Here is a 15,279-nt window from a genome sequence, read left to right on the forward strand (position 1 = left end):
AACAAAAATAAAAGCATTGTGCAACAACACCTGGCTTCATGAGAGGAGGGGAGCAAAATGCCTTGAAGTAGCTTGAAATAATGAAAGATATGAAACATGGTGTTCTACAGACTTATTTAGAGCCCTGTGATCAGATACAGAGAAAAATAAAGACTTTCATATCATTATAATATGATTGAGTGTGATGTTTTCATGGAGCACCCCCACAACAAACACTATGTTCCATCAAATGTTGACTCAGTGTCACAGCACGTCTACTACAAGGATTGTGTTTACACTCAAGGCTGGAGATTTACATTTTAAAGGATTATTGATGTGTTTTTTTTATGATGCACTCAAGTTTACTGCTCCTGCTAATGCGCTGGAGAATAGTGCAAGGGCTTACAGCACTGTACTTCATTATCACGTTAAACCTCAGGGTGCATAAAGGAAGGCAACAGTGCTGCAGACACCTCAAAGTATCTATGTGAATCAAAGGGAACAGTACATCACTGCTCCTCGTGGCCTTCTATCCATCCTAACACTGCTGTAACAGTTCAAGACAGAATGTAAATTAAGATGAGTGATGGTGTGAATTTGAAACAGCAGAGAGCAGCTGGAGCTAATAGAGCCTCATAGTCAAATATTTAATCTCAACAGGCTGAGAAGAATACACTTTGCAGGATTTTAATGGGATTTGAGTAGATAGCGATGCTTTTTTATTTTTAACCACTCATCACAGGGTTAATTTATCATTAGTGACAGGGTTCACCACAACCGGTCTGGTCAAGTTATTTCCCAGATGTAATAGCAAGTAAGTAAATGTTTGACTGACACTTTTCCATACCACATTTATGCTAATTTTCGACTGCCTGAGTTGGCTAAAAGACACATACTTTTTTTACAGAAGATATTGGACAAGCCAAATTGTAAGCAGGAATCATATGCTTTTACTTTTATTACGTTCTTCCACCAACCTTTTTCCGGTGATGTGAGGTACAGTTACTCCTCCTCATTTCCCTCCTCACCCAAAGTGGAGGTTTAGAGGCTTTAATGTAACACCATCAAGAACACCCCTGCATTTATTGATAAAAGTGGACTTTCATGGAAAAAATGTAATTTTTTTGGCCTTGTGAGTTTTTTCAGTCCCGTGGCTCCCTATAAAGATGACTCAAGCTCTGCTACTTTGTGGGGCTGCCAGAAGCGGACGAGTCATGGATCTTTATGTAAGCCTCTCTGTGATGATATTTTGATGTTTTTTTATTGGAGACACAGCATGCATACTAAATATGGTTTTTAAGGCTCATCATGACAATTAAATGTCATGCAATACTGTGAAAAGTGCTTGATTTTTAATGTTGAGGTATTAGTTTCACCTCATCTGCCAAATGAGGCAGGGATATTGCTTTGTGGAAGTCAGAACAGCTGCTTGTGATTTTTATTGTCTAATTTAACCCTACCAAATCTGCCAAATTGTTATATACACTGGTGTAATTAAGTCCATCCTAAACTTTAGTCCAGACAAAGGCATCTGGACAACTGCTGGCCAAGGAACGTGCTGTGGACCTTAATAATGCCCAGCAGGGGTACCAAACTCATCCATGAAGGGGCATTGTGGCTGCAGGTTTGTGTCCCAACCAAGCAAGAGCACACCTGAAACTGTATGAAGACAGTTCGGTTAATTGAAAGAGTCGAGTCAGGTGTGCTCCTGCTTGGTTGGAATAAAAACCACTAGCCACAGCGGCCCTTTCACAGATCAGCTTGACACCCCTGCCCTAGAGGATGTCTCCTAATTTTTTTAGTGACACACTGTGACCACTCCTGTAGCGTCAACGGAAGGACGAAATTTGCACTCTTAAAGAAGAAATATAAAAACCTGATGGGCACAAATTTAATGAGCAGAAAGAAAAAAAGAAAATCTGCACACCAAATATCTCCCTTTAAAGGGAAATTAATTCCATTTCATCCACTACCATTGTCTGTGAGATTAAGAGTCGTGGTTTTATTTCTCCACTCGGGTGGCATTTCAGAAGAAGGTGGTGCAACGATGACGCAATTTAAAAGAGTGAACAATGTAGACAACACTATAGAAAATGGCATTTATGTTATACAAATAGGAGTGTTATGGTTTCCTCACTGCTCCACACAGACCTGATGTTTTCATCTGCTGCCGTTTTTAGTCTTTTTACTGGAGCAGAAACTTGAGTGACAAATGTGCTTAACATAGTGATGATTAATTTTGTTTTCATCTGCACATTCTCGCATGTTGCTTTGATTGACGCATCAGTCTTTCCACCTCAACCAAGTGTAAAAGTTTTTTTGCAATATGTTGACAAGAAGAATTTCTTGTGTTACCACTGGGAGTGTGTCTATGTTCCCCGGGTCCTATGTTCCCCTCTTTGTATGAGACTGGGGAACATAGGACCCTTTTTCTCCGTTTTTCCCAAAAAGGGTCCTATGCTCCCCGGTCTGTTACTTTTTCCACCATTACTGCCAAATTCCATGGCAAATAGGCCTATGTAGGCCTATGGGCTGTTTGATGTGAATATGCAAATAGGCCTAGATAAGAAAAGATTAGGTCAGCGGTGGCAAACCTGCAGGTCTCAAGTTAACCCTGACCCTAACCTTCACCCCGCAACAATGGGGAACATATGGACCCTTTTTCAGAAAAAGAGTCCTATGCTCCCTGGTATGTAGGCTATTGCTACAGGGGAACATAGGACCCTTTTTGGGAAAAACTGAGAAAACAGGACCCGGGGAACATAGGTCCCAGGGAACATAGGGATGACCCCTTACCTCTGTGGTTACACTTAAAAAAGGGGGGATGGAAACAGAGACTTACTGACTGCATTATCTACCTTTTCTACAAACAAAAAAAAGTGATTTTCTACATAACTTAGGGTAATGTTACCGCCATCAGTTAGAAATCTATGACAAATCAGGTTAATTAATACCCTGGGGTGGGGAACAAACTATAGCTCTCCATTTACTTTATATTGAAAGAGGGTGCCTCCTTGACAATTTTGTCCGCTAGCAAAAAACAGAAAAATGGTAAAAAGCTGCTGGGTGATAAAATGCACTACCAACAAGTTAAAGAACCCAGAACAACATTTTTAAAATCAGACGAATCGAAAAATTGAACTTTGAAGAGCTTTAAGAGGACAAAAGTGGATATTAGCTAATATTACCTTGCTAACATATAGCTAACATTAGCTTGCTAACATATAGCAAACATTAGCTTGCTAACATGTAGCCAACATTAGCTTGCTTACAACCAACTTGTTCTGGTACACATAGAGTGATAAAATGATCAAATTCTATGGTTTAATCTAATAGTTTGAATAAGAAGACAATTTCTTAGTGTTTCAGCCCATGGTTTCTTATCGTTAAATATACTGAGTTTAAGGATCCCACAGTTTTCATTGTATCTGTATGCGTCTGTATCTACTTTTGTCCTCGTTTTCTTTTCTTTTTTTTTTGGTTCCGCAATTAAAAAAAACTTAACTCTGGGTTCTTTAACCTGTTGGTAGCACATTCTACCACATAGCAGCTTAAGACCATTTTCCAGTTTTTTGTTAGTGTACGAAATTGCGAAGGAGGCACCTTCTTTTAATACAAAGTTAATGGAGAGTGACTGTTTGTTTCCCCCCCTTAAATGCACTCTTTCTCTATAAAACACTCATGGTCCCAAAAGGACAAACCTTTTTGATTCCAATGACTGGAGACTTTCCACTCTCATATTCAAATTAACACAATATATCAAATAGCCATGAAAACAAATGTAATTTCTCTGTAGCATTAATACATTGTGATTGGAGATTACATGCATAATCCTTATCCTGCTGTTGTCTAGAGACCATCTGGCAAGTAAAACACAACACCCCCCACTCCAAGGAAATCAAATCCAGTTAGCAGACAATGAAAGAAGCACACAATACACCTACACAAGTAAATCCTCCTGTCTGGCTGGTATTAGTCCAGGTGAGGTCATTTCCAGCCCAACACTCCTCTTTGAGGCCAGAAACTGTGGTCTGCAGTGTGTCTACAGCAGAGCTGTGTTGTACTACTCATTGAGTTTTCCCTCTTGTGGGAGCAGCAGCTGAAAGACAGAAATACTAAGATGTGGCTTCTAAGAGTCCAAAGACACAGGGCAGAAACTTAATATCGATCCAGCTCAGGTGGAACGCAGAAGTCTTGAAAGAACTTGAGTTCAGCATCTTCAAGAGGAACTCAGGGGGAAAGAAAGAAAGTCTCTTTAGCTGCGTAAGAAAAACAAGTGTTGGGCTATGACTTACAAAATGCTCCTCTGATAATAGCTGAACTTCTGTTGAACAAGAAAACAGACGACATAGATTTCAGATATCCAAGATCTAATAAACATCTTCAGATTAGGTCAACAATTAATTACAGATAAACTTTTTTTCAAATGAGGAAAGCAATCACGATGGGTTTTGAAGTTCAGCACTGCTTTCCAATCAGGAGGCCTCCCTGGCTGCACAGGGAAAATTTAAGGAATCATTGATTCCTGTCTATTTGAACCTGGAGTGAGTCAAGGTAGGCAGTATTTCCCACCGGGTAGGGTCAGCACTAGCTTATTTGAACAAAAAGTTTGTTCTATTGATTTTAGCGGATAAAAAATGACTTATCCGCACCTTATAGTGTAATACTTTATATTCCAGACATGAACAGAATATGCGGTTCTGTTTGTACTGCAGTCGGTCTTTGCAGAAAATCTATGACTCCCTCTGCATGCAAAGACCTTCACAGCTGTGTGGACTTTGAAAATATAATTGACTTGTTACTGTGGTACCAGGTCAAATTATATTTTTTCAATAATAATCAGAATACACTTTTTTTTTCAGTTTTGGCAACAAGGGGGCTGACGGACACTCATTATCATCTCATAGAGTTGTTGTGGCTAACATGGAAGCAAAAAGCCTATTTAAATCTATTCTCATGAAGGGGTTTGTATGATTTTGCACTACAATTTGTATCATATCCATGTGACCACAACACATTGTTGGTACAAGAGAAATGCTGTTGTAATCACAATCATGCAGTTTTAAACCTTATGGTCACTTAATCACGATATTAATGCTGTACAGCAGTTAGGTTTAACCATTAAAACCACATCCTTAAAGTTAGGCATCAAAACCACTATGCTTGGGTTATGAAAAAAGAACAAGGTTAGACTTAAAAATCTCCACTTCTCCACATGACGTCCATCAATGGGACACTGGTCGCCTGGTTGAAAGACAGGGGAATTTGACCCATCCACCACCAATCCCAGCCACCCAACATCTGATCTCTGTAGCTTTTAACATTATGTTGCCTCTCACTGAACTTTTTTTATGCTAAGGTTGCGGCACCCATGATCGACTGCTGGACATCGCTGAGAACAGTGTCACCCACACATTGTTATTGATGGTTAATGGTTAATTATTAACAATGTTGCAACCAATTCCGTTATATATCAAACTTCTTAGTTGCTATGTGACTGACTTCCATAACAGGCTTGTCATTAAATTTTGTCTTTCTGCATTTGGTGATGAGAAAGTATAATGCAGTTGTTTAATCAGAAATTGGTTGCTGGAAATGGCTGCCTACTGTGGCCGGAAATTAAATTGACTCAGGCTAATCCATAGTATAATCCATAGAATAAAGAAATCTGGATTTAAAAATCATCAACTGACCCTGTCCAACCTTAACACCAGCCAGACTTCCCCCCTTTGACTGAATTTTGCAATTTTGTGGCTGCAGCAACTGCCAGCATGGGAGAGAATAACTATAAACAAAACCTGAAAATGTCCCCCCAGAAAGCTTTGGGTGACATAATATATGTATATTTCCTGTGTGAATGGTTTTTAGCCAGCTCAACCTTAAATAAACCAAGTTGCTATGTAATGAAGGCTTAAGTTGTTCCTATTGAATTAACAATTAGATATGATCATTAAGTGTATTTGGAACTGTGCCCTAAACTACAATTGGCAATCAGAAGTAACAGTTTAAAAGCTTTGAACTTGCGTAGCCAGATGTCCTTTAATGTGACCTCATTAAACTGCACTCAGCACACTCCTGCTTTAAACCAAAGCATACCAAAGAGACGAGAGGCATAACATCTAAATCTGGTGACTCGAGCTCTCTGCGGACAGAGTGCCCACTCACTGCAGTTGTGGTTAAGTTAGTTAAGTTTTGATTCATCACTTGGTGTGGGCAGAGGAGTGATCAGACACTGGGATTTAATTTAGGCAAATGGAGTGACTTCTCAGTAAGGGGGATGAAGCACTCTCTTACTCTCCTTCTGACAATCTGTGGATTAAACTGATTTATTAAAAAAAGGTGGATTTTGCATTTCAAAAAACTGAAGCTTTTAAGAGCCCCAGTATCACCAGCAATATTTAAACACACTCCCTTAATGCATGCAAGCAAAGTGTGACAAACTGGAGCCAAACAAAATTTCTCCCCTCTGATGACAGCCCCTGACACCAAATGGATCTGTGTAATAGCTGGCATTATCATTACATAATGTGCTTAGTGGGATGGAGGCAGGGCAGAGGCAGTTTGTATCTGATGAAACAGTGCTGCTGCGAACTTAAAACACTCCATGGCTCCTGTTGAGAGACAGCACCAGTAATAATAACCCATAATGTGAACAGGCTGACAATCTGGCCCACTTTGTTAGTGCTGGGTTATTCACAGGAAAACATGGGACACTACAGTGAGTCATTACTACTGCATGACAGCTTGCAGATAGACTCTTAATAGGATTCTACTGTGCTGGGCACAGCATCGCTGAAATCACTCTTTACATTGAACTGAGCATTATGAGGCTCAGGAGATGTTTTCAAGTGGATTGATGCCGCCCTCTGTTTTGCAAAGGTCTGGAAATGGCTTTTGGTCTGAGAGAGGCAACAGATGGCTTGATGCACACTTCCTCCTCCTCTACCCTTAAAGGAATATGCAGAGTTTTCAGGAGATTATCCCATTCATCAGATACCAAAGGAATTTTTACTGCAAAACTGTTGAAAAGCCAACTTTGGAGAATTGTTTCTTGTCTAAAACAGCATTGTTTTGTCAAACGCATGTGCCTTTAATCAGCATTATACCTAAGAGCTAGCATGGAGCACCGGTGACTTAGCCTTTGATTTGGTGCTGCAGTTTTGCAGTTACATTACTAATAAAAGGCAAAACCACATGACAAATCCTTATATTTCATAAGAGCATATTCTTCTCTTGCAGCTTACAACTGGTCTGCATTTCTTTTTCGGCCATCTCCAGGGTTTGTGGATAAGTGCTCTCATTGGTCCACAGAAAGAAGGATAGCTCTGTTTTAGCCTCTCAATCAGATTCCCAGTTTGTTTTACACGTTCAATTTTAAAAAGATTTTAATTAACTACAAGGCAGCACAAGGCAGAACCCGAGAGTACACTGCAGAACTCTTAAAGAGCAACTTCACACTAAATCCTGAATGAAGGAACTTGCTGCAGCACTAACCTCTGCACACTGAAGGGTTCAAATGTGTGGCACACCTGACACTATTCATCAGCGCAGTTTGGGTTTTGCTAGATGTATGTTGCGTTCACATGCTGCTTGGATTCTTGGATTTCTCAAGTTGGGAAGTATATTTTTCTGATTTCAGTGTGATCATGAATTTTAAGTCGAAATGTGCAAACAACATAGACGCTATAAAAATGTGTTATATTTTATTGATCAGAGCGTTTAAACAACATAATGGTCGGTATAATATTGCTTTACCTGACTTGTTCTAATGATAACTAATGTAGGACCGAATACCATATTTCATATGACGTGAGCAAAAATGATATGCAGTTTGGGGGAAAAAGGTTTCTTACCATCACTGCAACATTTAAATTTATCTGCTATGTTTCTGTTAATATCTCAATTTGACAAGTCATATTCGCTGATCTACTTGTGAGTTGTTCAACTGGACTTTTCTAGTTATTCCGACACCACATGAATGTAGCAGCAGTTTGTTGAGTTTGTGACCACACCCAGCTGCGATGTAGCATTGAACTAAAGATGCATTGTGAAATGCAGCACTGCTACGACTGTAATAAGACATGCGTTTCTTAACCAGGTAAAGATGCACCGGTACAATTTTTGATATCAATTCCAACATCCAGACTCACAGAATCTGTTAATAGAGAATACCAATCCAGTAGCAGTTCTCTCCTATTAGTTTACTACTTTACTTTTAGTTTTACACAGAAGGCTAGCTCCAGTCTCCTGGGTGAAAGCCCTGTGTTTAGGGGCCCATCAAAGACGACAGGGCTCATGAGAGGTGGGGTTGCTTTGCCACCCTCTGCTCTCCACCTTCCTGTGGCTATGAAAGGAGACAGAGCTTTGCACACTATAGTATAGCTCCCAAGAGGAAGGCTGATTCTGTAGAAAAACTAATTTCCTCTTGTCTTAATGGGCTGTGATTGCCCTCCTGACTTTCTTATGTAATCTATATTAATCTAAAAGTGCTAAATAAGCGAAGTTAATCATTGTTATGATGGAACTTTATTGGTTTATTTTGATGAATGTCTTGTTAGATGTACAGTAGATATGGTTTAGGCAGGGTCAGAACTGACGTCACACTTGGGGGGTGGCTTTGACTCATTAGCTATTGTCAGTGGCATAGCAATGGGCATTTAAATAAATAAATCATTGGTTACATGCTAGCCTTTGTATGTCCCCAGGCTCTCTCATTAGTTAGTTTTTATCTCCTAATCTATTCTTGGGCTGCTCCCTTCCTATCTGGGTACATACATGTGTCGAAACCAAACTCAATGTGGTCTTTCCTCTTAAAACACTTTACAGATTCTGGTCCCAAGAGTGAGAACTGAATGTAATAAAGCTTTTTATTACTGAGCTGATCACTACTGGGGAATTCAAATCGATTTTAAAGGGAAAAGAAAGCAGTTCCTGTGATCAGTGTGACTGCTCGATAGCTATTGATGCTCACTGGCTGTATTTGTTCTGTTTGTACTAACTGTGTTTAATATTGTAACTTGCAGCCTTCTTGGCCAGGTATCTCTTGAAAATGATTTTTCAAAGGATATATCAAATGATATATATATATATATATATATATATATATATATATATATATATATATATATATATATATATATATATATATATATAAACTCAACACGAACATCATTGATTCATAACTCCAAAGACATCAGAAAATACTTTTTCATGCAAAAATTCTGCCACATTTTCCAAATAAATCCCCATTATCCTCAACAGCAGAATAAAAAATGTAGTTTTCTTGATTTTATTTACTTCCTCTGACATATCGTTTTCCTCAGTTTTAGACGCTTCCTCCTGACTGCATCTCTCCCCACCAGTTGACATCTACAAGCAAACACTGTAGCTCAAGTCTTGTGCTGAGGAGACAGCAGTATTGCCAGAGCGAGCCCTCTCAGGGGAGACCTGCGTGTGCATACATTACCAACCCCCCCCCCCCCTAACCAACCTGCACTCGTCCTGTCAACACATATGGCTCTGAGGCTTATCTCTCAGAAACACAAGAGCCTGCTCTGTCATGTGGGTCACACCAGTCATTTCTCCTGGCCGCGGCGGGGACGTGGCCCTCTACACCCACTACAAACAATCATTAATTGATGTGGCAGAGATTCAGATGTCCACTTGGTTTTGATTTCCACCCCCTTCACAGGGGAGCTGGGACACTTGGTGGGTAATGCACTTTTCCGTTTCAATTAAAATCAAGGTTGAGTCACAATGAATCAGAAAGTGCTGCTGTTATGCAGATTAGCCAGCAGGTTCTTAGCGAGGATTGAGATATCCCTGTGTGATTCGGTACATAAGGGAGAACACTGCCGCACGGCTCCACCCTCCTCCGCCCCCCCAGAGGAAGCATGCAGATACTGGATCAAGTCCCGCAGGAGCGTGAAGAGCCAATTTGGGGCAGCGCTGGCTGTTTTAAATCACAAACAACAGGAAGAAGAGAGTTCCTTTCTCTTGCATTTCATGCAGCAACAGTTAGAGAGTTTTTGAAAGACAAACAAAATCAAACTGATCACAGCGCCGATTTCTGCACTGCCGGGAGGGAAAAATTAGTTTACCTTGGAGCATGACTCGTATGTATGAGGCAAATAATGGTCAGATCATCCTTAAAACAAGTGTGTTAAACTTAACTAACCCTCCGAGATGAGGTGAAGTAGCAAACGTACACAAGCTACTCTTATAAGGCAGAACAATAAGTTGTTGTGAAATCAGTTCCGTAAGCTGTAATGTCTGCAAAAGTGAGCTTTTATAGTGAGCTTCAATCAAACAGCCTTGATTCCTTCTGCAAGTCTTCCAACACAGCTTGAGTGTTCAAGGAGAAATCCTTTTTACAGTGTATGCTGCAAAATCTGTGACGTATTTATTGTTACATTTTGATTATATGTATTAGCAAAGGTTGATTTACTTTAATTTTATTCAAGCAGATGCAAAGAAACAAGGGGATCTTTGTTTTAGCAGAGGAAAGAAAGTAACCGAAAACACATGCAGACACATAGAAAATGTGTCTTTGGTGCAAAAATGAGTGAAAATGTGAATCTGAGACACTTGTAGTGTTAAGTGCTTTGGTGTGACTTCTACATATTGTACAGCAGGTTTTACAGTAACAACTGAGTATGTGGTGTCGTTCCTTAAAGCAGACTCCTGCTGCTGCTAGTATGTTGTTTATACGCCTTATGTTTCTCCTCTTAAACTCCCTTGGCAGCAACAGCTTGGGATTATTTGGGACGTTGCATCAGAACCAAACAGCCACTTGTTATTTATTTATTTATTTCATTAGACACATCAACTGTAGGTGAGGCTGGTGATAAGCATGCAGATGACTCAGACTTAGGAGAGCCCATCCAATATTTTTATTTACAATCAATTGCTACCATAGTTACTCTGACGCTCTTCCTCTCTTGGCCTCATTTTTATTTTTTTTATTTTTTTTTGGGAGTTGACTTCATGATTATCCTGCATCACTGATGACTCTTTAGGTGATTGTAAAATCATTACGATGATGCTCCCGCAGATGTTTGTGTCTAATTGCCTTATTAGCAGGGAGGATGGAGAGGAGCAGTTGTTTTGACGTTTGCATAAACAGGCAGAGTGACTAATCCTCAACTGACATCTTAAAAACAAGTATGTTAAAAAAACAAAACAATGCCAATATGATGCAATTGTATGCATACCACAATACAGAACGAAATCAAAGACTATCCAGATGTTGTAGAACTGTAAAAGCATCTGTCTTTTCAAGTTGCATACCTTATGTTAAGGACTGCAGCATGCTTTACTCTATGTCGCACAATGTGTTGTCGCACCACGTCTAAAGGCAAAAGTGTTTGTACCTGTTCTGACTGGCCACCCTCCAAAGCAGCTGCTGCTATACTCCTGATTGTAGTTCCCAATTTTTTCAAGGACTCTGTCTTGGCATGTCTCTGCATGGCGAACTGTACAATGGGCACAAAGGCGCACACTTGCCGTAATTCTCTCCTCAGAGCGTTTCAGAGAAAAGTTCAGTAAGTGGGATGTCAAAGTAGCCACTTTTGGGGTCTTGCACCTACAACAATACGAGTAGCAGTCGATGGTAAATGGATGGCACTTAAACCGCTTTCTTATACTTTAACAGATAAAGCATTATTTGCCTCACAATCACCTATTCACACACATGCTTGCCTGACCATCGAGAATATTTTAGGGAGTTTGACATGTGGACAGGAGGAGCCGTCAGCCCTGCAACTAATGGATGACCCACTCTACCTTATTACTCAAAGCTGCATTTAGCACGACTGACTTCATCTACTGTACATCTGACACGCATATTAGAGCAACAGGTAGAAAGTAGCTTGTGTTTTTTGTGCTTTTCACTGCAAAACCAAGATTGTTTTCATACTAAAAGTGTATGAAATATGTAATATATATTTTTTCTGGATGTGTAGATGGGGTAAAGGGAACCTGGACAGAATGGATGGCTTTTTGAAAAGCTACAAAAATAGCTGCTGTAAATTTAACAGTATGCTATGAGTTTGACAGGGAACAGAAGTATCACTTTGCATGTGATAGTATAAATTCCCACACACTTCACATTATGCTCATAAAGGCATTTCCAAACACCATGTTGTGCTGAAAACAAAAAGAGCAAACACCCTCAGAAAGTCATTTGTGGCTACAGAAGTCAAGTCGCTCACAAATTAGGAGAATGCATCTCTCTCTGACTGAAATCCTGGTTGCCATGACTGAGGTTATAGGGCAACATCTGCCAGCCCCGACCTGCCTCTCCTCTCTACCATCCCCCCCACCCCTCCTGTCCAGTTCTGGATTAGAGATGGCCTAAGCCCCCCCTGCATGACGCTCTGCATGGATTAACTCTTAGCGAAGCCGCACTGCTGTCACACATTAACCTGCAATCACAAGTCTCTTGTGCAGAAAACACTCGGGACAAGCTTCTGGAAGGGCTGTTAGAGTTTGATACAAACACCGTCTGGTTTTGTGCACCGTGAGAGCAACATGTTATTCAGAGCGAGCTGTTGCCCGGGACAAGTTCAGAGGCAACCAAACACTAAAACAGAGACTCCTTTACTGTTTCAGTGATTTATCAGACAGATCCAGAGGTTTGGTGCAGGTAGCAGCAGCTTTTATTTTGGCACTACATTTACTCGAGACCTCAATGTGGTGCAGACTGTCGTATCATTTATTTGTGAAGATAAGATGTTTGCTGGCAGCAAAAATGCTTTTGCAGGATGTAGAAATCTTCTTCTATCTCTTTCACTTGTTATTGCTCCAATGGCTGTGCTGCATGTTATTAATTTCCATTATTATTCATCCACTCAAACCTGTTAGATTAAAGGAATGACATTCAGCAAAGCCTTTCTCAAAGGAGCCTCCCTTCTGTGTGATGGAGAGAGATATGGACACAAACACACACACACACACACACACACACACACACACACACAACACACACACGCACATCTTTATGCTCAACACAAAAACAGACCAGCCGACAAACAATATGCGCACACAATTGCAACTGTCTTGCCATCAGCCAATACATGAGCTTACAGATGCAGGCAGTCTCTGTTCAGCGCAAAACTGCGACTAATGTGAAGCTTCACCAAGAAGCCATGAATCATTCAGCCCGGTGAGACTGATCGACAGTATAGACAGAGCACCCCAGAGACACTGGGAATATGAAAAATGCACATATACACACCGGTTGACACACACATGTATTCATTTGCCCCAATAAAATCGCACATATCATCCTCGCAGTCGGAGGAGAGCACAGGAGGAGGAGGAAGAGGAGGGGGGAGCTGTATTCTTTGCAGCAGCAACAGTTGGCTGTCTGTCGACTGAGGAGGAAAGAGTTAGCTACAGCACAGGGACACACAACACGCATGCACACACATACACACACACATACGGCAGGTGATTGGAGATAGAAAGAGATGGACGAGGAAACCGAGAGAAGAAAAGGTGACAGACAGAGCCAAAAAGCCACTCGTCTGGTGGGATGCCTGGCAACCGGTGGCAAAAAATGGAGATGCAGTAATAAGAGAAAGGGAGAGGGAGAACTAAAAGGGATAGACGCACACATAGACGTGTTGGAAAACACTGTTGTAAACAGTAGGATGGAGACGAGAAGGGAAATCATCACTCACTGGAGTCATCTGAGTCGTATCCCTCCACGTCAGGCTCCTCGTCCCTCCTGGTGGCCTGTAAGGAGGCGGAGGCTCCGGCAGAAGCCCGGTCTGGTTTATCCTCATTGGGGCGGTCACTTTCGGCAGCGGCGGTGGCAGAGGTGGTGGCCGAGGAGGTGGAGAGGGCAGCGCACAGGGGCCCGGCGAGGCCCAATTGGTGGGGTGTCGCAGCAGGGGGGAGGCCCCGCGGGTAACGGGGGAAGTAGTCAGAGATCTGCTTGATGGGCTGGATGGGGCCAGGGCACACGTCAATGGCCATGTGCTCCTGGATGCTGATGGTGGGTTTCTCGCCTTTGCGTTGTGTCATGCATGCGGTCCAGCCCGGAGCCTACTCCCAAAACCAAAAAACTGAGAAAAGAAAAAAAAAGATAAACAGACCCACCCCCCTCGTCCTCCTCCTCCTCCTCCTTCTCTTGCTTCTTTGGAAAGAGGCGGGTGTTGTCCTGGGTGGGTGCTGATGGGTGGACAGGTCCAGGTGATCTGTGGATGTCACTACACTGGTCTACATGGAGATCTGGAGGCTGCTGCTGCTGCGTCTTCCAGTGCTGTCCTCAGACCCAGACCATGCTGTCTGACAGCCTCACACACACTACTACCTACCCTCCCGCTCTCTACGCCTATATCCCCACACTCTGCCCACGTCTGCGCTGCCTATCTGAGAGAGAGAGAGCAGAGAGAGTGGAGTGTGTGTGAGGGAGAGGGAAGGGATTAGAGAGGAAGAAGGGAGGGATCAGCTGATGTCACTGCCTAGCAACCGAGCGGTAAACAGGAACCGTCGGCCGAGGTGCTTAATTATGATATTAACCCCATCCATCTGTCAGTGGGAGGGAAGATCCAGCGCCGTGCCAGACTCATGCCCGTGTGCGTGTGTGAGTCCTTGAGTGTGTGGGTGTGTGTGTACCTCTGGAGCTATGTTAACCTGGACAATGAGCCGTGAATTGATGCTTTGTGTTTGTGATTCACATCCAGGATGTCTTTGTCCCTGAGTTCTTTCCAACTGCACACATGCATATTAACATCTGAGGTTCAGTTAAGTATCCTTACATTTTTGAGTGCTTTCTCTTGCAGTATATATATATATATAGTATATAGACAGTGGTGTAGAAAGGGCCACTCAAGGCAAAATTTCCCCCCAGTCCCCATAATCCACACATACCGTCATTCATCTTTTCATTCCAGCACACTGGTCTGTTTAGATGCACGGACCTTCCTGTGTACCCATTATGCACCCTGATGTTATCGCATGTTTTGTAATTGATTACCATCTGTTGCAATTTTGTGGGTGTCTGTGTAAATCTGTAATGCTGTACACTTTCACATCCCTTTTAATATGAACACATTTCGCCACAGATCCGGATGACATTGAGACTGTTATAATTAACTGTGACACAATTTTATTAAAGCTGCAAAAGAGAGGGAGACCTTTATGTAAAATTAAACCTGTCCTCTTGTCGGTGTCACTGGATCCAATAGAATTACAAAGATTTCTAGGGAAGTTCCTTCTGTCTTTAAAAACTACACAGTTATCCTCTACTGCCAGTTGGGACTCCTACAATTGCAAATGCAGCTTTGAAAT

The 15,279-nt window shown here is 41.7% G+C and overlaps 1 protein-coding gene across 1 annotated transcript in view; it reads right to left on the reverse strand.

The window, feature by feature from the left end:
• Window positions 1–14,240, reverse strand: part of doc2b (double C2-like domains, beta) — a 130,163-nt gene extending 115,923 nt beyond the window's left edge. The window contains exon 1 of the mRNA XM_059351362.1: window positions 13,665–14,240. Coding sequence (XP_059207345.1) covers window positions 13,665–14,010 — 346 coding nt within the window. The 5' untranslated portion in view covers window positions 14,011–14,240. The remainder of the gene's footprint in view (window positions 1–13,664) is intronic.
• Between the last annotated feature and the right edge of the window lie 1,039 nt (window positions 14,241–15,279).

Source organism: Centropristis striata, chromosome 15 (assembly GCF_030273125.1).
Source record: "Centropristis striata isolate RG_2023a ecotype Rhode Island chromosome 15, C.striata_1.0, whole genome shotgun sequence".
NCBI lineage: Eukaryota > Metazoa > Chordata > Actinopteri > Perciformes > Serranidae > Centropristis > Centropristis striata.